Source organism: Penicillium soppii, assembly GCF_028829465.1.
Source record: "Penicillium soppii strain IBT 18220 chromosome Unknown utg000005l, whole genome shotgun sequence".
Classification (NCBI taxonomy): Eukaryota; Fungi; Ascomycota; class Eurotiomycetes; order Eurotiales; family Aspergillaceae; genus Penicillium; species Penicillium soppii.
Genome location: NW_026643235.1, coordinates 3,324,641 through 3,348,804, shown reverse-complemented (window position 1 = coordinate 3,348,804; position 24,164 = coordinate 3,324,641). Strand labels below are relative to the sequence as shown.

Below are 24,164 nucleotides of genomic sequence, written 5' to 3'. Positions count from 1 at the left end.
TCTCTTCTCTTTGAATAAATATATGATCGGGTCAGCTTCCAATGAAGGATGTCCTCATCGGATTTATCGTCACAATCAAAATCGCGAATTTGACCTAAGACAAAGGATATCAGCGCAGTTTGAGGAGTCAACTCACGCAATCATTTAGACAATCTGAAGATGGTTATTTGCAATTGTCAACTCGATTGATACATGTGTGTATATTGTATTTTTCAAAGGTTTGATCTTGGCCAAAAGAGGAAGCCAAGACGGGGAGATTTAGCGTGGGGTTCGTAGTTTTTGGATCAAAACTTGATGTCATGATCTGCATAAATCTATAAAACCATCAATAAATCTAAGAATGAAATGCAATTGAGGATTCTCGAGGCTCAAAAGGTCAACTGCCTCGTACATACTGAATCAACACCGTCACAACGCTGGGAAAATATTATCACGACTTTTCGAGAGCAATCGATATTTATGCGCTTGGGTGGAGTCATAACTAAAGGCCTGATCCACAACAAGCAGGTTCCAGAAGTCGGCTCTAGAGCCGAATAGAACACATAAAGCCGCGTGGTATTCTCTCCCATTCGTCATTTCTTCAATCCTCACATCCCCAAGTCTTAAAATGCCACCCAAGATTCATCTCGTTCGGCACGTCGAGGTACGCTTACGAATTGATCTTGAAGCTTTCCGACACACTGCTCACCCCATCTAGGGTGTCCATAATTTGGGACGAGAAAACTGGAATATCACCGACCCTCAAATTACCGAAAAAGGAAAGACGCAATGTAAAACTCTACGCGAGGATTTCCCTTACCATTCTACAGTTGAATTGGTCGTTGCATCACCACTGCGGCGAACAATTCGAACAGCCTTGGAGGGATTCGCTCCTGTATTTGAGAAAAAAAAGGACCTGAAGTTGATTTTGAACGCGGATCTTCAAGAAACCAGCGACTTCCCATGTGACATTGGCAGCAACGTTGCAAGCCTGCGCAAAGAATTTGAACATAGCAGTGTATCACTAGATTTCGACCTTGTCCCCGACAATTGGAACCGAAAGGCAAGGAGACGGCCTTCAATAATAACCAATCGACTCGACTAACTGACACATTAATAGACTGGTCGATACGATCCCGGAAGAGAGGCAGTCTCGGCTCGAGCTCGCGCAGCAAGGCTTTGGTTGAAAGCAAGGCCCGAGAAAGAAATTGTGGTTGTCGCGCATGGGGGGCTCATGCATTTTTTGACCGAAGATTGGGAGAACTGTTGTCAATATGAAGGTATATATGGCACTTGAAGACGTAATTTCGGTCGACTGACTTCAATATTATAGCAACCGGCTGGCGCAATGCGGAATACCGCACCTACGAATTCGATGCCGCCAAAATTGATGAGGACCTGCCTCTACTGGAGACGTCGGAGTCACGTTTGCGACGTGGTAAGACCGGCGCTCAGCCAAGCCACGAAGACCAAATATCACTTCGCTTGGCAGGCTTGCAGGGCTGGGCCAACCAAGGATATGCGGTGCCTGAAAGAACAATAGACGGAAATTACTGACATTTGCAAGGCTGATCGTTTATCATTAAAGGTGTACGCTTACGTGTTATATGCAATTTCTCAGAATAGATAGCATCAAATAGAGATGTTCCACTTCGTAGAGCTAGGATTCGCAGCGCTCAAACCAGATCTTTTCCCCTTTCATCTCAGGCTCCAAATCGAGACCAATCTTTGTCACGCCCGCACAGTCCAAGTGGAATTCAACCAGGAAAGGTGGCGTCAAGTTGTGTCCTTCACTATGAAATCTGCCAACAAAGTATTCCCCACTTATATGGTCGAGACAAAGTTCACATGGAATGATTCGATCGCGCAAATCAGCAGTCAAAGACTCCGAGTCAATGATGAGAGTCAGTTTCGTTTGCGTCGGATGTTTGTATATTCCAGCATACTTCGACAGGGGTAGGGAGTGCGGAAGTGGTGGATCAGACAACTGAGGGAACAAGCGTTGTTTTGATATATTCGGGTTTTCATTTTCGAGCCGTTCATGCCACTCCCTGGCGTGCCTCGGCGAACAAGCTGCAATCTGCTCTTGATAAGCGGGATCAACGGGTAGATCAAGATGTTTATCAAGCAGATATGTGACCAATTTGAATGCAGCATATCGCGCCGAAGAAGAATTTCCCATGACAACACATCCAAAGCTTTTGCTAGGAACAAACGCCACCCAGGATGCGTACCCGGGCCAACCACCGCCGTGGCTATAAAGGTACTGGCCTCGGTAGCTGTCCACCATCCACCCCAACGCGTATAAATGAAACGGGGCAGGAAAGCTAAGATCGTCATTTTCAAAGGAGATTGTTCGCGGATCTATCACAGTTTCGTGTCCTTTTAAAGGGCCTTCCCTCTCGATGAGCTCCCTCACCCATCGAGCGTAATCGAGAACGTTACTTATTATAGTCCCGGCCCCGCTGTTGGCTGGCCAGTCCTGATATGGCCTTGGAATGAAACTTCCGCCCTCCTTTCCTGGATACCAGTCATATCCCGGAACAAGTTTTGCCTTACTTGATGGATCTTTCCTAGCCTCGGCTATTCCGAAGTATGTCTCAGTCATATCGAGAGGCTCCCAGATGCGCTTCTTCATGAAGGTTCCCAGTGAGCCCCCAGTATGCTGCTCCAGTGCGTGTGAAACGGCAATGTACATATGATTGCTGTAATGATATTTGGTGCGCAGTGGTGTTGCCAGAGGCATATGTCGCATGGCGCGAACCATCGAGCCCGGTGTGTGGTCCTTCTTTGAGAAAAGTGCCAAGGTCCAATTGTGTTCTGGCATTCCGGTGCGATGCGAAAGAGCATCTTCTAGAGTTATATTCTTGGTGGCATAGCCGTCATCAAGAACAAAATCTTCTGGCATCAGTGAGGCCAACGGTGTGCTCCAGTGAATGGGGGACTCGGTAGATTGGCTATCCTGAATCGCTATTGAGGTTGCAGCACTTGTAAACGCCTTGGTTGTGCTGCATGTTGCGAACAAGGCGTCGGTTGTCATCTCTCGTGCTGGGTGATCTCTGGTGTTGTTCGGCAATTCTGCCATTCCATATGCCTATCTTGAGTAAGTATTAAACTATCAAGTTCAAGTTTAGGGTCGACCTTAGCGTAAATGTGTGAGCTTTGAATGATTGAGATGCTCAAACCCGGAATCTTCCATTTTTCCAATTCCTCTTTGACAAGTGCGTCAAACTCGCCGTCAAAAAATGAACCCCCGTATGACATGGTGAAAAAATTTATAGTTCCAGTGGAACAACTTGAAACTAAGCTGTCAATCTACAATTGAAACAAAAAAAAAAGGAGAACCATCATAAATAACCCCGCACTTGTATTTAAGGGGTAAGCAGCGAGTAAGCTTACGAGTCTACAATATGTCAGCTTGATAGGCAGCTCTAGGCGGAGGATCTTTCAATTTCAATTGGGAAGTCCATAAATCCGGTGTAGCCGAGCCTCGCTAGTACTTTGAACAAGTATATTTTCACGCTGTTAAAGTCGATCAAGGTTTGAAGCGTTGAGTTGTACCTTTATACAAACCGCAATGGAAGTTTGAGTACATTCCGTCTAGAAAATCTGACGATACTTTTGAGTCTCGCATTTATGCCTTGTTTCTATATGCTCTCTATATTTACGATTTTTTACCGGCTTCTGTTCAAGTGTGTCTCTTCTTGTCTCCTACTCTAAAACATAGTTGATATGTAAGAGGCAGATTTCCTAGAACGGATAGAATGCCTCGACCTCGATTTCAATAACCATGCCTTCAATCCCCAGTTTCGCAATCTCTACACAAGTCCAAATAGGCCGGTGATTAGGGAGGGTGTGCTTGAAGTTCGAGGTCACGATATCAAATGTTTCGGTGACATTGGTATGGTAACTGCGGACGGCGTACACATTTTGCCATGACAATCGACTGTCGACTGACTTTAGAGCATTTTCGACGTTTTGAAAGGCAGTTGAAACTTGCGCATGAATGTCGGGGGTGATTTTTCCGTGAATATCCCAGCCACCTTGGCCGGAGGTTTTGATGGTGTTACCGATTTTGACAGCTTGGGAATAATGGAAGTCCTTTGAATTGGCTTCAGTGCCAGGGTAGTTGGTGTATCGCAGGTCTGACATGGTGGAGGTGAGGGGTGGTAGGTGCCGTTGGAGATGTTTTTGGGCTAAGGTATATGATCACTCTGTACTTTGAAAGAAAATAAAATTATTGAAAAGCTGCTGTATATAGACCTTCACGGCTGGGGGTGTGGTATTTACATATAATTATCGCACGCCTCCGAGAAGGTGATTCGCAGCTATATGGAATGTATCTTTACTCGAATAAATGGAATAAAACTTGCTATGCCTATACTAATTTAGTAAATGAGGGGTCGGCGTGTATGGTCTTGGAAATTTCCAAATGAGGATAATATCGAGGCCAAACAGAACGGCACCCGGAGATGAGAGATTCTGGTTTACTGGAAAGAATCTAGCTCATGTCAATGTTCAGACTGGCCATTTACTTGCCAAAGTGAGAATAGACCAGCATTGTTGAGCAGGCTTGCAGGTCATGCTAAACCAAAGTGAGTGAACCTGAACCTAACGGCAGCTGTACAGGCTTATCCACCTCAATGACCATTTGGATTTTGAATGTGGATAAATAAGCACTAGATCACTAGTACATCCTCGCCCAAAGATTTGAACATATCCCACCAATCTCCATTATGTCGAGGTGAGGTCCAAAGATCTTCTAACGCTATACGGACCAAGAGTACAGAATTGAAGCGCAGACATCGGTGTATGAGACAAAGTCGCTCCAAGACAAACTCTTGTTGCTCTTTCAGAAAAGTATGGGCGCCCATGACATACAAAGGAAATACTATACAGTTATGTGCTTTTGAGATGGGCGATATACTCTTAATGCATTCCATGCATGATTGAACATGCTGTTGCACCAGGCAATGCCGCGGTGGAAGACCACCAATCGCTCGGTAGAGGTAGATTAGAGCACTATGTTGGAAGGCGCGCGTGAATGAATCGGATTGCATTCTCAACTCGAGCATGGATCCATGTGTTGTGTAATTATCCGGAAAGTTGACGTGGTTAAAATTGAGAAGCAAGAATGACGGTTGTAGAGATTGTTCAAAATCTTGTATCACTTCGATCGATGCGGGTCCAAGACCATCTTCTTTGACTTGATGGCGATAGAAAGCCATCTCCGCAATTATTTTGAACACCGATGCTAGTGTAGTGCCATTATAGGTTTCTTGTTCCCACCACACTGTCCCATGCTCTATCTGCGTCCAAATTTCAGCTGGAAAGCAAGGAGGTCTGTCGTCTAATAGTGCCCTTGTCAAGTCTGTTGATGCAAATTCCGACAAAAGCATATTGATATCCTTCTGGCCCATTTTTATCAGCGTCATGAAACCACCGAGATGATTGACTATTGCTCGAATTCCAACGTGGTGACTGGCCGTTGAGGCGGATTGATGTCCGCATTCAATGAAGCCGTCTAAAAAATAAAGGAGAAACACGGCGACCAAGAGAGGAGAAAGAGAACTCTGATCAAAATTGTTGCGCGAAAGCTCTTCTCTGACAGATGCCAAGCAGCTCATGCGTTTGACGAACTGCACATTTTCCTTGACACCCCAAATTCCGTCTTGGGGTATGCGGTGCGCGTCAGCTAGCTCACACAATGCCAGAAGCAGCGGTTGGCATTTCATGGCTGAAGAAATTGGGGGTGGGCAAGGATTAACGGCCGTGGTGAAAAGAGGCCATAAAGCAACTTTAAAATACTCGATGGCCTTCACATCACCAGCCCCCAGAGTTGTGTCTTTGAGGTACGTATTGAGGCTTAAATCTGGTGACTGATGTATAATTGTGGTTTCCTTATTAGGTCGGGGCTTTTTCCATCTTATCAGAAGCTTGTCATAAGAACACTTTGCCCCGGACGAGAGACATCTTTGGCATACGGGCTTCTCGAGATCACACTTCACACGGCGGTGTTTGCATGGCCAACATGAGCCGTGGACAGTTCGCTCACGTTTGTTGGGCATATCTTGAAAATTTTCATCGCGTCATAGTTCAATCAGGATTAAAAGTGAAAAGCCGTTGAATTTGAATACCGTGTCCAGGAATAACCGAGGAGCCGGCAGGAAACTATAATTGCGGGGGATCTTCCCCTCGGTCTTATCACCGGTGAGGCCTTGGAAAATGCCGTATTAGGCTAATCATGTCCTAATTGATAAACTGGGTCCTCAAGATAATCTACTATTGCACTCTAAACAGGGTGTGGTTGAAGATAAGCACAAATTTATTTTTCCTTAGCTAACACAATGACCAAACTGAGAGCCGCGATAACTACAACCGTGCAACTGGCTTGCTGATCTCCCCCATGATATCGAAGATATCGTTTCTGTTACTCTCAAGACGAGCTTGGGTGGTCTCAAAGATTCTTGGGATCCCAGATTGTGCGAACGGAATTCCTTCCGAGACCATCGCAGCTATACCCTTACCGGAAAGCCATGCCTGCGGCATTCCGTGTCCGGTGAACCCGGCCATTATGAACTGACCTTGCTTGCCTGGTACCTGTCCAATATGAGGCAGAGAATCGGTTGAATAGCCCATGACTGGTCGGATTTCAAGTCAGCATCATGCTTTTAAAAATTAGATAAGTAAAAGGTGGTGTTGACTCACTTCCAGTCCAGATTTGATCTACATATGCGCCGCTATTCTCCCAGCCATGAAAGTTCCGTTGCATGTAGCCGTCAAAGTACTCTCTGGTAGATTCGATTATTCCATTGTCGTTGACATTGTTATACCAATCGTTTGTGTTCTGGTGGTATTTACTCCAAGCACCGCCGACAATAATGCTGCCATCTTCACGGGGAATAAGATAGTCAAACTCGCTCCATGACCACCTGAGAGTGTATGTTTCAAGAAGCCTTTTGACTGGGCGGGTTGGAACAATTCTGCAGCAAACACCTCGCACCGGAACAATCTTGTTCGTGTACATAGGAAGGACTCCGGAGGTGTATGCATTGGTGGCAAAGATGACATGTTTCGTTGTGATAGCACCCCGAGTTGTATCAACAGTCCATCGGCCTGAAGCGTCCTTTTCCGATGAGACAGATTGCACAGCGGTGTTAGTGTATAATTTGATGCCTTGTTCCACACAACGACCCAAAATGTGTAACACTAATTTGTACGGCCACATATGGCCTGCCACATAGCTAAAGCAGCCTTGTGCGCCTTTGACATGAGATCGCTGGAAGCCCGAATCAGTTATTTGTATCAAAAACATAAGAGTATTGAAGGCCTACCTTTTCTGCTTCGCCTTTATCGGTGAAGCTCACGGTTTCAGCGGACTTTATCCCAAGACCAGGCAACGAATCAAATCTTGTCTTGACCTTTTTGCATTCTTTGGCGTTTAGTTGAACATCGATGGCTTTTGTCACCACAAAGTCACAGTCAATTTTCTCACTTTTTACCAGATTGGTAATTTCATCAACATGGGAGCGCTCAAACTTCGCAACCTCTTCCGCAGCTTCCGGGCCATACTCTGCAGCAAGCTCACTAGTGAAGCTGTACGGATCTGGTTTCAGGTGACCACCTAGAATGTTTTGTTAGAATCGATAGTTCTGAAAAACGCGATAATGACTTGCCATTTCGACCCGTTGCACCAGAGCATGCTTGACGAGCCTCAAGTATGGTAATTTTCGAGGGGTCTTGATGCTGTTTGAGGAGGTGATGAGCAACTGATGCGCCAGATATTCCGGCTCCAACAATGACAACGTCGGACTCTGTTGGCACAAGCTCGGATGAAATGTAGTCATCAAGTTGGTGCAATTGAGTTCGCCACCAGGAGGTCAAGCTGTGTTTAGGTGGTATGGCGGTCATTCTCAAACCCGAGTTGGTGGTTGATAGAAAATATGTTGGATTTCAAGAGAGATAACATGCATCAAATTTATAGTCGCAGAAGTGAAGTTCTTTTCGGTTATTTATGGTCCATTTAGTTGCCCAATTTGACTTAGTGCCTCCGCGTGGGTGATAAGATTCGAGCCACCAAAGTTTCCTTTGCGCTCAACCCTTTTTGGTCGAACTTTTGGCCAAATCAGGCAATTTTGTTGTCCAAAATAACGTAATATGAAATTATCTCCCGATCACAACCATATTCATGGTTATCCCAGGTTCCACATTTCTATCTAGCTAGGCGAGGACTCGAGATATCGACTTTTGAGCCATGCAAAATCCAGAGTAGCTCAATCTACAAATACTCCCCCAAAGTCAACGAAATGGGTCATCCTTAAATTCTGATTTGGTCTGTTTACTTCCAACCACTTTTTATATCTACACCTTCGCAATGGATGAACCCAAGTCTCCAAGTATGGAAAAGGGTGGTTCAAGCGATATGGTTACCCAGGACGCTGAAGGCCTCGGAACAATTGGCCATGTCCAAAGTCTTTCCCGAAAGTTCAGTCCATGGAGCATGCTTGCGCTCTCATTTAGTGTCCTCGGAACATGGGCTACTTTTGCAGTCGATCTCTCCAATGGGCTGACGAACGGAGGACCTATCACCATCCTCTACGGCCTTCTACTTGTCACCCTCTGCAATCTTTGTGTCGCTCTTTCCCTGGGAGAGCTATGCAGTAGCATGCCAACAGCATTGGGACAGGCCTACTGGGTTTCCCGTCTCTGGAAATCCTCACTTGGTCGATTCGTTTCATACTCCTGTGCCTGGATCAACGTCTTCGGCTGGTGGACACTCTCCGCATCCCAAAATGCTTTCATGACGGAGATCATCTTGGGGGTGAGGACAGTCTCGCAAGAGAGCTGGACTGAAACCAGCCCAGGGTGGTTAAAATTCGTTATTTATCTCGCCATCACCATCTTAATGACTTTTTCAAACGTCATTGCATGTCGCAAAGATTGGATTCTTCGGTGGTTCAACAATTTTGTTGGTGCTTGGTTTGGAGGAGAGTTCGTTCTTTTCTCTCTCGCCATCCTTATCGCTGTAGGTGTGAAGGCCGATCTATTCTTTCAACCACCCTCTTTTGTTTTCGGGCATTGGATCAACGACACTGCATGGAGTGATGGTGTCGTTTGGTTTATAGGCCTTGTGCAATCTGCCTATGGCCTGACTGCTTTTGATGCGGTGATTCACTTGATCGAAGAGTTACCATCGCCACAGAGAAATGGCCCGCGAGTTCTTTGGATGTCAATCATCTCCGGTGCAGTCTCCGGTGGTTTGTTTATGGTGGTTTGTCTTTTTTGTATTCAAAACTTGAAGATGGTGTTGAACCCCGCGTCTGGACTTCCTTTCTTAGAACTTGTCAGACAAACTGTCGGGCCCCAAGGGACGGTTGCGCTTTTTAGCATTTTCATATTCAACGGACTAGGTCAAGGTGTCAGCATTACAACAACTGCGTCTCGGTTGACATGGGGATTTGCACGTGATGGAGGCCTTCCGTTCAGCCACTATTTGACGCATGTTGATGCCTACTGGAAAGTTCCCGCTCGGGCTCTTTGGGCCCAAGGTGCTATAATTTCCTTGGTGGGTGTTTTATACTTCTTTACAGAGGCGGCTGTTGAAGCTGTGGTCAGTGTCTCCACGATTGCCTTGACTATATCATATGCACTGCCGATATTTGCAGTTGTGATTTTTGGAATGTCTGATGTTCCAAGGGGGACATTTTCTCTTGGGAGATTGCGCCCCGTTATCAACTGGGTCGGATTGATTTACTGCTGTGTTACAACAGTCTTTTTTCTCTTTCCTGGGTCACCATCTCCAACTGTTGCGACAATGAATTGGGCTATCGCAGTATTTGGGGCGATGTTGCTGATTGCAATTGCCTTTTGGTTTACCAAAGGAACATACATGAGGACTGATCGTGCCTTAGGTGAGGTATTTCGCGCTGCCCAACTGGAAGGGGAAGGGGGGTCTTGAATATTTGCCCAGGTGCTTTGGATATTATTAGCAACTGAATTTTCTTTGCATACTTCTTACTCTGCTCGCATTTCGAGTTCGAAGGTAGATAGAACATTATAAGAAACCTCAGACTTCATTTGAATATGAATATCTAGTTATTCCGTAGACGGGTTACGGGGAACATCTAGGGCTACCCATCGTCCAATCATATGACGCGTGACGTCGCGTTAATTAAGTCGCGTCGCGCGGATCAAATTTCCACACGCTTCTCCCATGAACATGCGATAATGGATGCTCTCGCCTCTAGTGTGGAGGTTGCTGCTCAGGCTGTTAATGTTCGCGCCGAGTTGAAAGTTTGGGAGAAAGCGTTCGCTTCATCTAATGGTGGCAAGAAGGCTGGACGTGATGATATCAAACAAAACGCGGAAATCGGTAGGTCGAGTCCTGGAATTACGGGACGGTGCTCATTTACAAGTCACAAAAACTAACTGGTACTCTCACTGGAAACAATTTAGCCGCGAAATACAAAGAATATGGTCGCCTTAAGGCTCTCGAGTCATCTCTGAGCCGACGTGAAAACCGCGCACATGAGACATCCGACAGTCACACCAAAAAGCGGAAGCATGCATCACCCCCAGGTCAAGACGCATATCAACAATCCACACCGCGCAAATCTTCTAAGGGCCTTTTTGCGACTCCTTCCAACAATCGCACTAGGAACCATCCCGCACAAGTCGATCCGTACGACTCGCCATCAACCCTTCGCAGGCTCTTCAGCCCTACTACGCACAAACAAGCACAACCTGCACCATCGCCTTTGAAGGCTGCGATTGGACCAACTCCGCAGCGCGATGGGAAGACTTTAGGATTGTTCGACATGCTTTCTGAATCCGGGGGAAGTCGCGACACACCTGCTGCGAAGAGACAAACCAACAACCTAGCTGCGGCGTTCCGAACTCCCTCCAAGAGGAGGCCTGTGGAATCCATTCCCGAGATCCCAGAAGAAGAGCCAGGACAGGAAACCCCTAGGCTTGCACGAACGCCCGCATCCGAGACGAAGCAGTTCTATCTTGCAAATCTATTCGCGACACCTACAACAATGCGATATGCGGCCATGGTTGAAGCAGAAGATAACGAGGAGGCACAAAAGCACGAGACCCAGGGTGGGCCTCAGATCTCCCCGCCGATGGCTCAGTCGGGGACGCCATCTTTTCTACGTCGCTCCAATTCCGGTCGTTACCCTCCACCCAGTGCAAGGCCTGGTGGCTCCGGACTCAGTCCCATGGTTTCACGCAAACCGCAACAATTCGCTAGCAAAGGATTATCACATTTGGTTCAAGGCCTGCGGGATATGGAAGAGGATCGTATGGATGACGACTGGGATGTGATGCGTGAGATGGAGGAAGAGGCGGAAGCAGAAGAAGCCTCCAAAATCCAAGTCGAGGATAGTCAAAACCCAGATGTGAACCGCAAGTACAAGAAGAAGGGCCAAAAGCGGACGACTCGAAAAGTGATTATGAGGCCGGTTTTCCATCAACCTAAGCCAAAAGCAACCACACCCGATGTGGAAGACTCGGGAAGCGATGATGAGCTCGCTGCAGTTCCAGAGACGCAACACGCACCAGCTGCCGATGATGGATGGGACGATGTTCCGAGTGATATTGAGCGTGCGGAAGACGCCCACACCATGTCGGATCCCGAACTTGATACCGAGGCAGAATTCGATGGGGACTCGGATGATGATCCTGAGTTCGGGGGCAATTCTAAGCCTGCTGCCAAACCGAAAAGCTTCTCGGAGAGGATCAAGGAAGCCGTTTCATTGTCTGCTGCGTCTGCTGCAAAACCAAAGGAGCAAGCACCTCTGGGTAAACCCCCCAAGACTGCAGAGGCTACAGAGAAGAAGCCTCCTGCTCGGAAGGTAAACCCTCTGACCCATGCGAATTATCGGTCATTGAGTATCAACAGGGGAGGTGGTTCTTCTCGGGGCAGAGGGGGACGCTTTCGTCGGAGATAAGTACGAGGCAACCCTTTTTGTCTTTTACGATGTCATGACTGCATTGGATTTTAGCATAAGGAGCAAGCATTTATTGGGGGATTATTCATAGCGTGTCAGAATTCTAAAGAATCTAATTGTGTTGTTTGTCGATCTATCTCTATCTGATATTTACCTAGGAGTCACTGATGGGGGATATATAGCAAGTGGTCAAAAAGTATGTGGCTTCAATATGGATGATATCGTTGCTGAGCCTGCTGCAGCCGCTGAGAGCGACCCTCTGGATCATCAGATCGGGGCCTATAAGAAGGTCGTCGGGATGCCTGCCCCCTGCCGCGGTTTTGTGTAGGGTTCGGTCTACGATCCGAACGATGTGCATCTCTAGGTTCTCTATCGGATGTGCTCTGCAGACCATTCGGGTACTGAACATGACGATCCCAGTCTACCAAAGAATTGTATGGACTTCTCAGCCATGCCTGTAACTCGTGGAGGAAAAGACAGGCATTCTCTCGTCCGATGAAATCGCGCAAGAGCTCCTCCGCTTGTCCTGCACTGCCTTTGAGATCCACTGTCCGCAAGATAGCAATCACATATTCAAGAAGGAACTCGGCATTATTTGCCCTGCGGTTCTCCAGCCGTTGGGTCCCAGGTCGGGAGACCTGCTGGGGTATGCGCTGCTCTTCCTCCATCTCTGGATTCAAGAAAGCAAAGACTCGTAGTTCACGGCGAATCCACTTCCGAGCACGCGAGACAAGCTCCTCATCGCGATTGAAAAGCTCTGGTGTCAGTTCTCGATATTGAGACAGGCGATTGGATCCGACTCTCATAGAGTATGTTTGGTTGCGATAGACGTCGCGCCGGCGCTGGAGTGGATCGTCTGGCGGTGGTTGCGGCGGGCCTGGCGGACGTCTTGCTCCTCGTGGGCCATTTCGAGAGCCTCTCTGTGACCGAATTACAGATGGAACTGCGGGAGGTGTTGCGCTCGGGGGTAGGAGCTTGTATAGCTTTGGACCTTGCGGGGCTTTGAGTTCGTATTGAACGGCTGTCAGGTCGACTTTGCCTGTTGTGCCGTCAGTAAAACGAAAGTCTTCAAAATGTGCAGTCAGTCTCACATAGAGGGCATTTCTGCTGTTGCTCTAGCCAGCTAACAAGGCAGAGGAAGTCGAAGTTGGCATGATGACATGGCTGTGCCACACATGGCTCGGTGATAGTGTCAAGGCAAATAACACAAGGATTAGCGACTGCTTGTTTTTCCTCATCAGCTACCTCCTGAAGGGTACGCTGGAGGATTTTCTGTCGCAAATCGACATCATCCATACAGGCATACAAAATACCACAGAAGAAGGGGGGTTGATTCCAGAGTCACGTTCTAGGCGGGCGGCAAAACTTCCCCGAGCGCATCTTTTTCTGCGGCCAACGTCACCGCGCTTTCTTCTTTTGCGCTTCTTCCCTTCTAATATGTGCTAAGTGGTGTTTTCAAATTGTACTGATAGCATGCGATCTGCCAAAGCTGTCATTTCAGAAAAACTCGCGCGCTTAGGATCTGGTTCCAATATGTCTTACAACACAGGAAGCGGTATGCACGCCTCTAATCGGCCGCCGCGCACCATCACTTCTCTGCGTCGCTGGTCTATCATAAACAAGGAGCTCCCTGGTGAGACCTGAGTTGCCCCATATAATCACTCGAACTCTTCTGACAATTGCAAATCTTAGCTATTCCCCACATTCGCGCAATTCACGTCTACGATTTCGACAACACCTGTGAGAATCTACAGGTTTCGAATGACTCTAATTTTTGAGACTAACACTGGCGCTTTTCAGTATTTCTTAGCCCCTTGCCAAACCCACAAATATGGCATGGATCCTCAGTCGGCTTCCTTCAAACGAATGAAAGCTTCGCAACTGGAGGGTGGTGGCACGACCCCAATATTCTCCGTTCGACAGGAAAGGGTCTGGAGGTAGAAGAGCCTCTTGCGTGGGAAGGCTGGTGGAATGAACAAATTGTGGGGCCTCAGATATATCTTGCACCTTGAAGTTAATCAACTGACTCTCTCAAAGCTTCGTTTGGTTAGGATGAGCATGGAGCAGAAAGATGCCCTGACGGTTCTTTTGACTGGTCGCAGTGAAGCTGCCTTTTCGGACATCATCAAGCGTATGATCGCAAGCCAAAAGCTTGAATTTGACCTCATTGGTCTCAAACCAGAAGTTGGGCCGAATGGCCAACGATTCGCAACTACAATGAACTTTAAGCAAAGCTTCCTTGAAGATTTGGTTCTCACTTACGAACAGGCCGAAGAAATTCGCGTGTACGAGGACCGTGTGAAGCAGTGAGTCTCATGAGGAAAGAATTCACATATGTCCGGGTTATTGGGTACTAAACTACTACCAGTGTGAAAGGCTTCCGGGACTTCTTCGAGGATCTCAACAGAAAGCTTCAGATGGGAACTGCTCCTACCACACGGCCGCCTCTTCTTGCAGAAGTCATTCAGGTAAATGAGGGCTCCACATACCTTGACCCCGTAACGGAGACTGCTGAGGTTCAGCGCATGGTGAATGCCCATAATCTTGCATTGCGTAACCCTGCCCTGAATGCGAGCAAGAGTCGAAATGGGCGGTTGCAAATCAAGCGTATCGTCTTCTACACAGGTTACTTGGTTACCCAGGAGGTGTCGAACAGCATGACACAGAATTTACTGGGACCACTTCTGCCCCCCGGGCTTGCTGAATCAAATGATCTGAAGTACATGGCTAACAGTATTCTCATCACTCCACGCCCAGCTTCCCGCTCTATTCTGGACAAGATTGGAGGTATGGGCAAGAAGCTAACCTGGAAGGTTACTGGAACTGGAAACCTGGACAACAAGATTTGGGCGGCCCGCGTGGCGCCTATCCCAGCAACCGAGCCATTCCACACGGAGAACCCGCTGCCCATTGTAGTATTGGCCGTCCGCAAAGGTGCTCGTCTGATTGATGCAGGAAAGATTCAGAACTGGCATCCTATTCCGGCTGACAAGGCCCTTACCTTTGAAACGGTGATCGGGGAAAAGGTTGTGCTGCGTGTTGAAGACACAGGAGATTTGCGCGCTGGAGAACGCACTTTGAACAGGGGACAGAAGAGACGATTGCAACATGATCAAGATGACAATGTCAACTGGGCGCCCAACCAAACCACTGGGTATGAAAGTTCACATCATGACCGTGGCAACCACCACACTTCCTATCGGGGAGGAGGTGAGAGCCGCTTCCAGCCGTATGATGATAACCAACGAGGAAGAGGAGCTCACCGTGCCCGTGGCCGAGGTGCTGGCCGTGGACGGGGCAACAACTCTCGCGGTCGTGGCAGAGGAGGCCGAGGCCGAGGTGACTACTACCAGTACAAGTCACTGGATGATCACGGCAATTCATATGATGGGCCACACGACAGCCACGGTGGTGGAGGTGCGGCAAGAGGGGGCTACTCGATGGAATATTGATCTGCAAGCTGCGTTTAACGTTCCAAACCCGCAAATACCCCCAAAAGGTTGTTCCACGGACTGGTGGGCAATGCTGCTGTATTTTTTCGAGTTTTTTTTTCTATCCCGGGGTTCGGCTTGCATCAAGATTTGGCGCATGGAGCTTTTTCATTCTTATATGCGGTTCACGAGCAGAATACCGCAGAGGGATGATCTATTTTTAACTGTATCATTGATATTGGCCCATTGTACGCATATTTACATTGTGTTTATATTCACTGGTCAGCATCGGTAGCCGACTCCGATCAGATTATGCATTCAGTTTCAGTGCTTCCAATAGGTACACATGGGCGCATGTAATCGTTCGTGGAAACTAAGTCAAGTCAATCATTCCCAGCAATATATCTAGTTATCTTTTGTCTCTGCTTCCATTTGTGAGGCGTGCTCCTTTCATTATTATGATTTTTATGGAGCTACAGTATAGTCAGTAATATGCGTATGGATGAAGGAATTAATAGAGATGAAGGAATCAATGGAAATGATGGAATGATCTGAGAAAAACGAAGCATATAGATAGGGCTTACTGCGCTGATTCCAAGGTTGTAGTGCGAAATTCCGTTCTGGGCTGCGAAACGCATGGGTCGTCGGTTGGGCTGCGCGTATGGCTGGCGAGGGGATCTGTGTTTCATGAACTACATATGGTGTCTACTTTGTCCACTGGTTACATTTGGTGATCTGAAGAAGACAGGTCTCAGAGTTGAGAATACTGGAGATATTGAAGATTATGATCAGCACAAGTTCAATTAATGTTATCGAAAAGAGATATGTCACTACATTTATAAAGACTACTATAATTATCTAGACATTAGTATAGACCAATTTCAATAGATTGCAATCCAGATCGTCATTTTATGTACTGCAAAACAATGGATCAATCTAGGAGCAACTCAGCTACGAATGTACAGTTTCTCATTTTCTGCCATTTTTTCTATAAACTAGTTACGGTTTGCAAGTGTGCATGAAAAAGAGGAGGGTGAATACAACTTAGTAAAATCCAATGAACCATAAACCATGGTGACTTTATACAAGGCAGGAGAAGCAAACGCCGGATATTGGAACATAAAACATAAAGCCACTCAAAAAAACAAAACCAACACCAGTGTAGAAAGTCTGTACACAATGGGACATAGTATCATTGTGTTTTATGTCAAAAAAAGAAGAATAGCTTATACCAACAGAGCAGCAAAATAGCCAGACATGATGTTTCCCAAGAGATGTAATGAGAGCATATGCATCAAATCCCAAGGAAGAAAGCAAGCGAGGATCGTTGGCCTCTAATATGTTCGTGAATTATCCCAAATTGACCAAATCCCAAAATTCCCTCAAGGAATCATATGTTCCAAGTTCGCGTGTTCCGTTTCCATCCATTCCGTGAGTTGCGAGCTTGTGTCGTGTGCTCGTAGATATTATTCATTTCCCATTTGTGTCGTCCCGTTATAAGGGTGGTGTATGTCGCAGGTAAAGAGGTAGGTGCAGGTCGTTAAAAAACAAAGAAAAGGAAAGAGCAAGTTGTTTTTTTCTTGCTTTGGCGTTGAAATGAAACGGTTGAAAATGTTCGATTATTCGTCATCAGTGAGTTTGCGGATCAAACTGATACTCAAAATCATGACCAGCAGTCCAACAGTCACAATGACTAGTAGAACAAAGCCGAACCAACCAAGCACCATGGCGGAAGAACCCACGCCACTCTTGACACTTCCATTGCCCATGTCTTGGGCTATCGTACTGGCGGCGACAGATGCCGTGTGCTGCCATAATACAGATACAAGAACGAAAACAGACGAAACAAAGATGAGGGCCAATGCAGCTTGGGAGACAGGACGCGAGGGGAAAGGCTTGACTTCACGCTCGGAGCCTGTGTCATCCATCTCCTCGTGCCAGCCGGGAAACGTTGCCAGAAGAATGAAACAGAAGAATGCGAGAATGACGGCAACAATACTGTACATATGTTAGTGGGTTTCAATTATCAAGAGACATATACTCACAGGAGATACGGAAACACCACAGCGTCTTTAAACGTCGATGCAACCCAAATCAGGTTGAGAGGATCTTGATCCACAGTGACAATCTCAGCCAATGCCGTCGCGTTTGCATTGCAGATAAAGGAACCACGGTCAGGTTGAACACAGATACCGAAGTATCCTACGCGGACTTCCAGCTCTGCGCCACCAACGATATTTGAAAGGGCAGTGACAACGCCTGGGTCGACTTGTGCGAGATCCTTGATGGGATTGTACTTTTCGTAGTATAGAGAGATAAGGAAGATGTTAGGCATTTGTGGGGATGACGATGAACATCCAGCCAACAGGAGTGCTTGTATTTGTTAGTGGCATTCCAAGAAAGATCAATGAACAGGATAGACACTCACATAATAGGATGATAGCGACGGCAATAATAATCATCAACACATGGTGGTACCCGATCATCGGAATGAACCCTTCAATGAAAGTTAGCTATTTGAAATTCCTTGTTTTGCTTGTCTATCAGCAACATCGTCACTTACGGGCCCATTTTTGCGCAAAGGGAGAAGCCATTTTGTTGGATGTTGACTTCCTTCACTCGCTTGTTGACTCGCTTCTCGTTCTCCGAGAAGGAGTGACTGCGATCAAATGCAATCTCAGAGCAATTGTACGCCCAGTGGCGCACTCGTTGTCTTGTCGTGAGATCGAATTGACAAGCAATCGGTATCAGATGGTGGGAATGTGGTGAAGAATGCGGGTGACGAGATGAGAGGTTGAATTAAATCGTTCAGGATATTATTCGATGCTGAGAGTTGTTTGAAGAATGCCCAAACTGATTGAGATTCTAGAATCCGGCTCGCACCTAGAGTGGATTTTGGGTCAGAGATATGACTTGACGCCCGTAGTAGGTGGGAAGTATATGAAAGAGAGGAATGTGTAGAAAGAATGGAAGGGGGGAAAGGAGGGATCGTAGCTAGCACAAAATTCCACTTCAAATTGACAATCTGCTTTCTGGAGGCTGGGGTGTGAGGCAAGAGTATAGGAATCTAGGAGGCTGGGCTCTTGTTTACTATTCCGCTTCCCCGGTAACCACATTTGACCGCCTACCGTTGCAGGTAATTCTGCTAGGCACGGGACAAATCCAGACTGATCTAATCCCGATATGTACTAGTGCAGATCTTGATAAAGTTAGGCCCACTTTTAGGCGCCACGCGATTCAACCAGCCACTTGATATTGGGCCGTCCGTTGCTACGTATTTGGGCACAATACGGAATACGGAGTACGGAGTATAGGGTAGGAAATTTCAGGGGTTCAGGCTTTCCAAGCTGAAGTTTCAAAAACTACCCAACGCTATTTTAAACAATAGTAATCCCAAGAAGAAAAAAAATATTACAGGTTGCACGCCAAAGTGGAACCAACAGTGGTCCAATGCTTTACCCCAGATCCCATACCCCAGTTTTCCTGTCCCAATGCTCCATAACCAATAGATATGCATCTTAGTTTGCTGTGAACGAGAACCGTTTGAGGTCCAATGGAGTCGCTGACACGCCGGTGTCAGGCTCCTCTTCCTCGTCGCTGTCTGGAACCATCAGATCTTCGCTGCCTTGGGTTCCTGCGAGAGAGGACCCTCTTGTCATGGGGGAACGCTCTGCAGGCTGAGTTTCTGCAGGCTGAGTGACCCTGAGTTTGGCCGGAAAATTAAGACTGCGGGACCGGCTGAGAGCAGTGTGTCCCATACGCTGGAGCGGCGTCAGGCGTCGCTGAATAGCGCTGCTCCGAGCGATGGCCGCTGGGCTCTTTGGCGTGGAAGGAGTTGCAAGTCTCCGAGGCTGAACCACAGGAATCTGGACTATCGATGGAGCACTAGCTAACTCGGCCTTTGGTTCTGACCGAAAAGTGAATTTAGAAAGAACCTCTGAGTTTTGTCGGTCAACATGATATTCCAAAGCCCGATCAAAGCCCGGAGAGTTTGTTGAAGCAGCCTCAGTGATATCCCGGGGTGTCTCGACGTTGTCTTCGGTCGGACTTTCCTTGTTGTTAGATTTGGAGAGAGTTCCAACTTCGCCAGACTTGTCTGCCACCTCCAGATTGCTTTCAGGTCTAGACTCAGTAGGCCCAGGTATGAGACTAGGATCAGGAATACTGGACATGATATCTTCTGCATCTTCGTCAGAGAAGACGCCGATCACTGATTGTCGGGAACGTTTAGACCTGAACAGTTTCTGTCCGCTGGGGCTAGCTTGATTGGAAGTGAGGGCAAAAAATCGGCTGCGAGCAGGGGAACAAGCAGGTAGAGAATCCCCTTCGGTCTCGGAGCAGAGCCTTTGCCTCTTTGTTGGCTGCAAAGTTGATGGCCTTGTACTTTGGGTCAGGAAGGATGAGCGCTCTACACTTCTGATCATAGGGCTGAGACCTTGGTCAGAAAATGCCCGAAGAGGCGTCGATCGAACTGAGTTGGAACGGAATGGTGCGGCATTGGCTTGCCAAGAGTTGTTCGCATTGCGCTCAAGGAGTCGCTGCTGACTCGGAGATGGAGTCAAACTGTTGGGGTCCAGTTCGGCCAACGGGGTTCTCTTCGGGGTGAAAAATGAGCTGATAGGTTTGCGCGGTTTCAGCTCAGACGATGAGCCCAATGTCTGGCGGCGGTTGATACCATGAGACCATTTGCTAGCAGCCAATGGTTTCAATACGATGGGTTCCTTGGTGGAAGGATCCAGATCGCCCCGAGAAACACCAGCAGCAATCTCTGGCTCGTAATCGCCACCAATAAAGGGCAACTCCTCGAGGTCCACACCTTCTTCCGGTGGTGTTAAGGTCACCAGCTTTTGGGCTTTGGCGCAGAAGACCCGCTGGTAAAGGAATGTCAACTCTGCTTGCTTGAAGTTGGCAAGGTAGTCGGCCGGAACACGAAAGTTGCCTTCAAATTGAAGCATACGCAGAGCTTTTTCCACGCTCCTGTGCTTGCGAACGACCCGGTAAGCAGTCTTCAAGCCCAGTTTAGGAATATTCGCCAAGTAATCACAACCGCTCAAAATGCACATAGTCCTGAAGTCTGGATCACTCCAACCGACCAAGCTAACCTCGCGGCAGGCACTGAATTCGGCCCGATTAATCTCAATGCATTCCCCATGTTGGTCCAATTTCGAAAGCAGCCGCTTTGCTCCAAACACAAGTAAATCAGAATCCTCTGATATGATTCCATCGATGTCACCTTCCTGTTCTAGGTACACAAGTTGTGCATCTGCTTCATATGGCGCAACCACATATTGTACATTCATTTGCTTCAGTTCCTCAATCAACTGCCGGGCCATGTAGGGTGTAACGTCGACGGCTTTTTGGAATTCCTGGTATGCTTCTGGCATTCGTCCCTTTCGTTGTAATTCAAGACCAAGTGCCTTGCTTTCTTGGCGTCGGCGGTAGCGATCCTGCTCGGTGCCTGACTTGCTGGGAAGATTGTCGCCATCAAAGACAAGGTAGGGTTTTACTCCAAAGAACAAAAGCATCCGGACTCGATTGAGGACGAACTCGATATGTCTGTGATTGAATAAGGGGGTGAGTGATCATTTCATGGGAGGATACCTGTGCAAACATACTTCCTTGTTGGATTGTCCAGTACCAGATCCACGGAACAAGCGACTGTACCGCGGTGCAGCCATCCATATGCGTCCACACCGAGGGTTTGTCCACTGAACTTCTTAATATGACATGGTTTCTGTATGGACTTGAGAAGCCCGTGAAGTCCTATTTTGACATGTCAACAGAGTAATTTGTCTCCCCCTAGCGAAACGTACCTTTAATGCCCATGGTGGACACCCTTCGAGGCACAGGCGGGTCCTCGTATTCAGGCAATAAGCAATAACATAAATTGATATTTGCACAACCAAAAGGCCGAAGAATAAAGAGTCCAATGTAAGTCCAATTTTAAGGCCAATTCAACATTCGAGGGAGTAAATAACCCCGGAATGTCCCCTTCTCGACGCGCAGACGCGCTTTCCTCAAGTGGGGAAGGCGGTGATTTCGGGGTCACCGCCTAATTTTGCCGTTGCATCCAAGAAAATTATCACCGAGATTATTTTGTGAGAATATCAATATCACGCAGCCATGCCTAAAGTCTCTCTTGGAAAGGTGTCTAAGCACATCTCCAAAAAACGCGGAGATGGTCTTAATATTATGCACGAAAACAGCCGTGATGCTCACCGACTGCGCAAGGCTGGCGCCCGCGACGATCGATTGTCCCGCCACAACCACACTGTGAACCGGGCAAGACAACCATACAGTGAGACACATGTCGCATTTTGACCGAAGACAAGCGAACTGACTTGAGTAGTGGATCGAATTGAATACATATATGAAGCTATCCAAGAACATACGGAAGCCCTCTCAACTGAACAAATGACCGAGTTTGTCGCTCAGTACGTTCCACCAGCCCACCAACTCATCCAATCCAACACTTACATTCGTTAGGTACATTGACCGTGACACCGAGGAAATCAAACAGCTCCAGTCCGAGCGACGCAAGGGACGTCCCCCAAGCAAACGGGAAGAGGCTCTCAAAGAGCGGGTGCAGACCGAAGACCGAGAATTCACAACCGGACTTTGGATGCCAGACCTAAGCGATCAATTTGCATTGACCGGAATGAAGACCTGGAATGGACATTGGTCTGGTCTCAGCTCCATCAAGTTCATTCGTTTCACAAAGGCTGGAGAGAAACTCACATCTACCTTCCCTCCCAAGAGCTTGTCATGATCACGATTATTTTATCTTTTTTTTATCCTTTTATTTTGTCTGGTGTCCAAAAAAGACTGGGTTGGCGCACTGTGGGTACATCGATTCTTTTTTAGATTCTGTACAGCCGAATATCTTCCAATATACCATTTCATCAATACTATTTCTTGTGCTTTAGGTAGTAGTCTGGTTTTACGGAGTAGTTCCGCCCCAATAGGTATATGGCAGACCTTATTAGGCCACCAATTGTCACCGCAAGCTGATATATTCTTAGATACTCTTTTATGTCATTATTTATATGTACTTAGAACTCATTCAATAACTAAATTAAAGCAATGAGTATCTACATATACATAAATACATATGTATGTAATAATGTCGAAGTAAATCTTGCGGCCGGAGAATCGGCCAAAAACAAAAAAAAAGTCTTGGCACCGGTAACATCATCAAGTTAGCTCATTGATACTTTTTCGCAAGCTTCCATCTTCAATCCTCCAATTTGAATCATCTACCATCATAATGTTGTCTCTTCGCACTATCTCCCGCTCGATCCCGCGCACTTTCTCGCGCTCCATTGTCACATCGGCTCTGCGCCCAGCGTTCCCCAAGCCTGCTGTCTGCCAACCCTGGAAGCAGGCCATTAAGCCATCCTACGCTGCTTTCTCAACCTCTAGCATCCTCAAGGCTCCCGCAGCTGAAGGTGAGATAAATCTATTGAATTCCAAATGCTCCGCGATATTCCAATGCATGGGATTGCGGACGGTGCATGTGGTCTTATTGCTGAACTTCTTTTTTTAACAGGCGACATCGACCTTCTCGCCAAGCTCGAGGATGAGCTGAAGCACGAGAAGACATCAGATATTCCCGAGTTCAATGAGCAACAGGAAATTATCGACGAGATCATTAAGCATGGCGAGTGGCAGGTGAAGGATGTTCAGGGTGACCAGGAGGTCATCCTCTCCAAGAAGTTTGGCAACGAGACGTAAGGCCCATCTCACACCTGAATTCCCATCCTTTTCCGTTCATTTTCGATGATTGAGGCTAACACGTTTGATCTTCTAGCATCCGTGTCAGTTTTACCGTCGCCGACATCCAGAACATCAGTGAGCAGGAGGAGTTCGATGACTCCAGCCTGACTGATGACCTGGACTACCAGAATGATAACCAGCGCAGCCAGGAGAATGGCGCTGAGGAATTCGAGCAGCCCGAGCCCAGCTTCCCTGCCCGCGTGAACGTCACTGTTGAGAAGCCCAACAACGGTGCTCTTCTCATCCAGACCGTCGTTCAGGACGGTGTCTTCCAGATCGAAGAGGTCTCCCACTTCGCCAAGGCCGAGCTTGCTCAGGCCCAGACTGCCGAGAAGGACTGGGCTCGCCAGAGCCTCTACGCTGGTCCTCCCTTCGAGAACCTCGACGAGGACCTCCAGGGCCTCTGGGACCGCTACCTCGAGGACCGCGGCCTTAATGCCGAGTTCGCTAACATGGTTCCTGACTACATCTCCGTCAAGGAGCAGAAGGAGTACCTTCATTGGTTGGAAAGTATGTTCCCCATGCTATACCATGTTCCTGCAACTTGATCGCTAACGACTTTCTTCTATTGTAGCTGTCAAGAACTTCATCGGTGCTTAAATAATTTACAACTCAGATATGGTTTCCCTTCCTATTTAATCTCACTGGGATTACCTTTTGATAATGAGAAGCATGGCCTAGCTTGGAATTCGTCTCCGTCTTCCTTGTCCGTGGCCTGCTTTGTTGCGCCTACCTTTTCGAGTTCTACATACTATTCATTTTACAGGTCTAATGAGCTTCAAACTATTTCACAGGAATACATGCAAAATGAACTTGTATACATAGATATTTACCTATAGTATAGACATAAACTGTCACTTATTAGATCCTCTCTTCCCTTCCCTCTCTTCATCTACCTCCGCACTCATCTTGTACGAACAGTCAATACTATGTATATATGCATGTTTGGAACTAAGGCTTTCGAGGCTAAGATCATTTCAACACACGTTTCCATGCATTTCCACATACTTGGCCTGTCGAACCT

General features: G+C 47.3%; 12 protein-coding genes across 12 annotated transcripts; 6 read left to right on the top strand and 6 right to left on the bottom strand.

Annotated features, from left to right (window-relative positions):
* Positions 1-607: 607 nt before the first annotated feature.
* N7529_006717 (histidine phosphatase family protein) lies at positions 608-1,536 on the top strand (the record flags this gene model as incomplete). The annotated part of the gene is made up of 4 exons (XM_057242244.1): positions 608-643; positions 698-1,042; positions 1,100-1,259; positions 1,313-1,536. The coding sequence occupies 4 exons, from the start codon at positions 608-610 to the stop codon at positions 1,534-1,536; spliced, it is 765 nt and encodes a 254-aa protein (XP_057097603.1).
* A 103-nt stretch (positions 1,537-1,639) lies between these two features.
* Positions 1,640-3,243, bottom strand: N7529_006716 (Peptidase S12 Pab87-related C-terminal; the record flags this gene model as incomplete). Its single annotated transcript, XM_057242243.1, has 2 exons — positions 1,640-3,073; positions 3,121-3,243. 2 exons carry the CDS (start codon positions 3,241-3,243, stop codon positions 1,640-1,642), a joined length of 1,557 nt encoding a protein of 518 aa, XP_057097602.1.
* Positions 3,244-3,729: 486 nt separating this feature from the next.
* N7529_006715 (YjgF-like protein) lies at positions 3,730-4,131 on the bottom strand (the record flags this gene model as incomplete). Its single annotated transcript, XM_057242242.1, has 1 exon — positions 3,730-4,131. The coding sequence occupies one exon, from the start codon at positions 4,129-4,131 to the stop codon at positions 3,730-3,732; it is 402 nt and encodes a 133-aa protein (XP_057097601.1).
* A 2,220-nt stretch (positions 4,132-6,351) lies between these two features.
* Positions 6,352-7,890, bottom strand: N7529_006714 (NAD(P)/FAD-dependent oxidoreductase; the record flags this gene model as incomplete). Its single annotated transcript, XM_057242241.1, has 4 exons — positions 6,352-6,620; positions 6,688-7,258; positions 7,314-7,603; positions 7,641-7,890. The coding sequence occupies 4 exons, from the start codon at positions 7,888-7,890 to the stop codon at positions 6,352-6,354; spliced, it is 1,380 nt and encodes a 459-aa protein (XP_057097600.1).
* A 463-nt stretch (positions 7,891-8,353) lies between these two features.
* N7529_006713 (uncharacterized protein) lies at positions 8,354-9,937 on the top strand (the record flags this gene model as incomplete). The annotated part of the gene is made up of 1 exon (XM_057242240.1): positions 8,354-9,937. The coding sequence occupies one exon, from the start codon at positions 8,354-8,356 to the stop codon at positions 9,935-9,937; it is 1,584 nt and encodes a 527-aa protein (XP_057097599.1).
* A 269-nt stretch (positions 9,938-10,206) lies between these two features.
* sld2 lies at positions 10,207-11,933 on the top strand (the record flags this gene model as incomplete). Its single annotated transcript, XM_057242239.1, has 2 exons — positions 10,207-10,351; positions 10,435-11,933. The coding sequence occupies 2 exons, from the start codon at positions 10,207-10,209 to the stop codon at positions 11,931-11,933; spliced, it is 1,644 nt and encodes a 547-aa protein (XP_057097598.1).
* Positions 11,934-12,139: 206 nt separating this feature from the next.
* Positions 12,140-13,229, bottom strand: N7529_006711 (RING finger domain protein; the record flags this gene model as incomplete). Its single annotated transcript, XM_057242238.1, has 2 exons — positions 12,140-12,972; positions 13,025-13,229. The coding sequence occupies 2 exons, from the start codon at positions 13,227-13,229 to the stop codon at positions 12,140-12,142; spliced, it is 1,038 nt and encodes a 345-aa protein (XP_057097597.1).
* Positions 13,230-13,406: 177 nt separating this feature from the next.
* Positions 13,407-15,385, top strand: N7529_006710 (rRNA 2'-O-methyltransferase fibrillarin-like protein; the record flags this gene model as incomplete). The annotated part of the gene is made up of 5 exons (XM_057242237.1): positions 13,407-13,566; positions 13,626-13,673; positions 13,734-13,915; positions 13,971-14,239; positions 14,302-15,385. 5 exons carry the CDS (start codon positions 13,407-13,409, stop codon positions 15,383-15,385), a joined length of 1,743 nt encoding a protein of 580 aa, XP_057097596.1.
* Positions 15,386-16,983: 1,598 nt separating this feature from the next.
* Positions 16,984-17,958, bottom strand: N7529_006709 (Fig1 domain-containing protein; the record flags this gene model as incomplete). The annotated part of the gene is made up of 4 exons (XM_057242236.1): positions 16,984-17,362; positions 17,410-17,737; positions 17,793-17,861; positions 17,928-17,958. 4 exons carry the CDS (start codon positions 17,956-17,958, stop codon positions 16,984-16,986), a joined length of 807 nt encoding a protein of 268 aa, XP_057097595.1.
* Positions 17,959-18,882: 924 nt separating this feature from the next.
* Positions 18,883-21,190, bottom strand: N7529_006708 (putative exonuclease; the record flags this gene model as incomplete). The annotated part of the gene is made up of 3 exons (XM_057242235.1): positions 18,883-20,920; positions 20,980-21,127; positions 21,178-21,190. The coding sequence occupies 3 exons, from the start codon at positions 21,188-21,190 to the stop codon at positions 18,883-18,885; spliced, it is 2,199 nt and encodes a 732-aa protein (XP_057097594.1).
* A 297-nt stretch (positions 21,191-21,487) lies between these two features.
* On the top strand, positions 21,488-22,133 carry N7529_006707 (translation machinery-associated protein 16; the record flags this gene model as incomplete). Its single annotated transcript, XM_057242234.1, has 3 exons — positions 21,488-21,662; positions 21,714-21,798; positions 21,851-22,133. The coding sequence occupies 3 exons, from the start codon at positions 21,488-21,490 to the stop codon at positions 22,131-22,133; spliced, it is 543 nt and encodes a 180-aa protein (XP_057097593.1).
* A 498-nt stretch (positions 22,134-22,631) lies between these two features.
* N7529_006706 (MAM33 family protein) lies at positions 22,632-23,740 on the top strand (the record flags this gene model as incomplete). Its single annotated transcript, XM_057242233.1, has 4 exons — positions 22,632-22,812; positions 22,914-23,094; positions 23,175-23,650; positions 23,715-23,740. 4 exons carry the CDS (start codon positions 22,632-22,634, stop codon positions 23,738-23,740), a joined length of 864 nt encoding a protein of 287 aa, XP_057097592.1.
* Between the last annotated feature and the right edge of the window lie 424 nt (positions 23,741-24,164).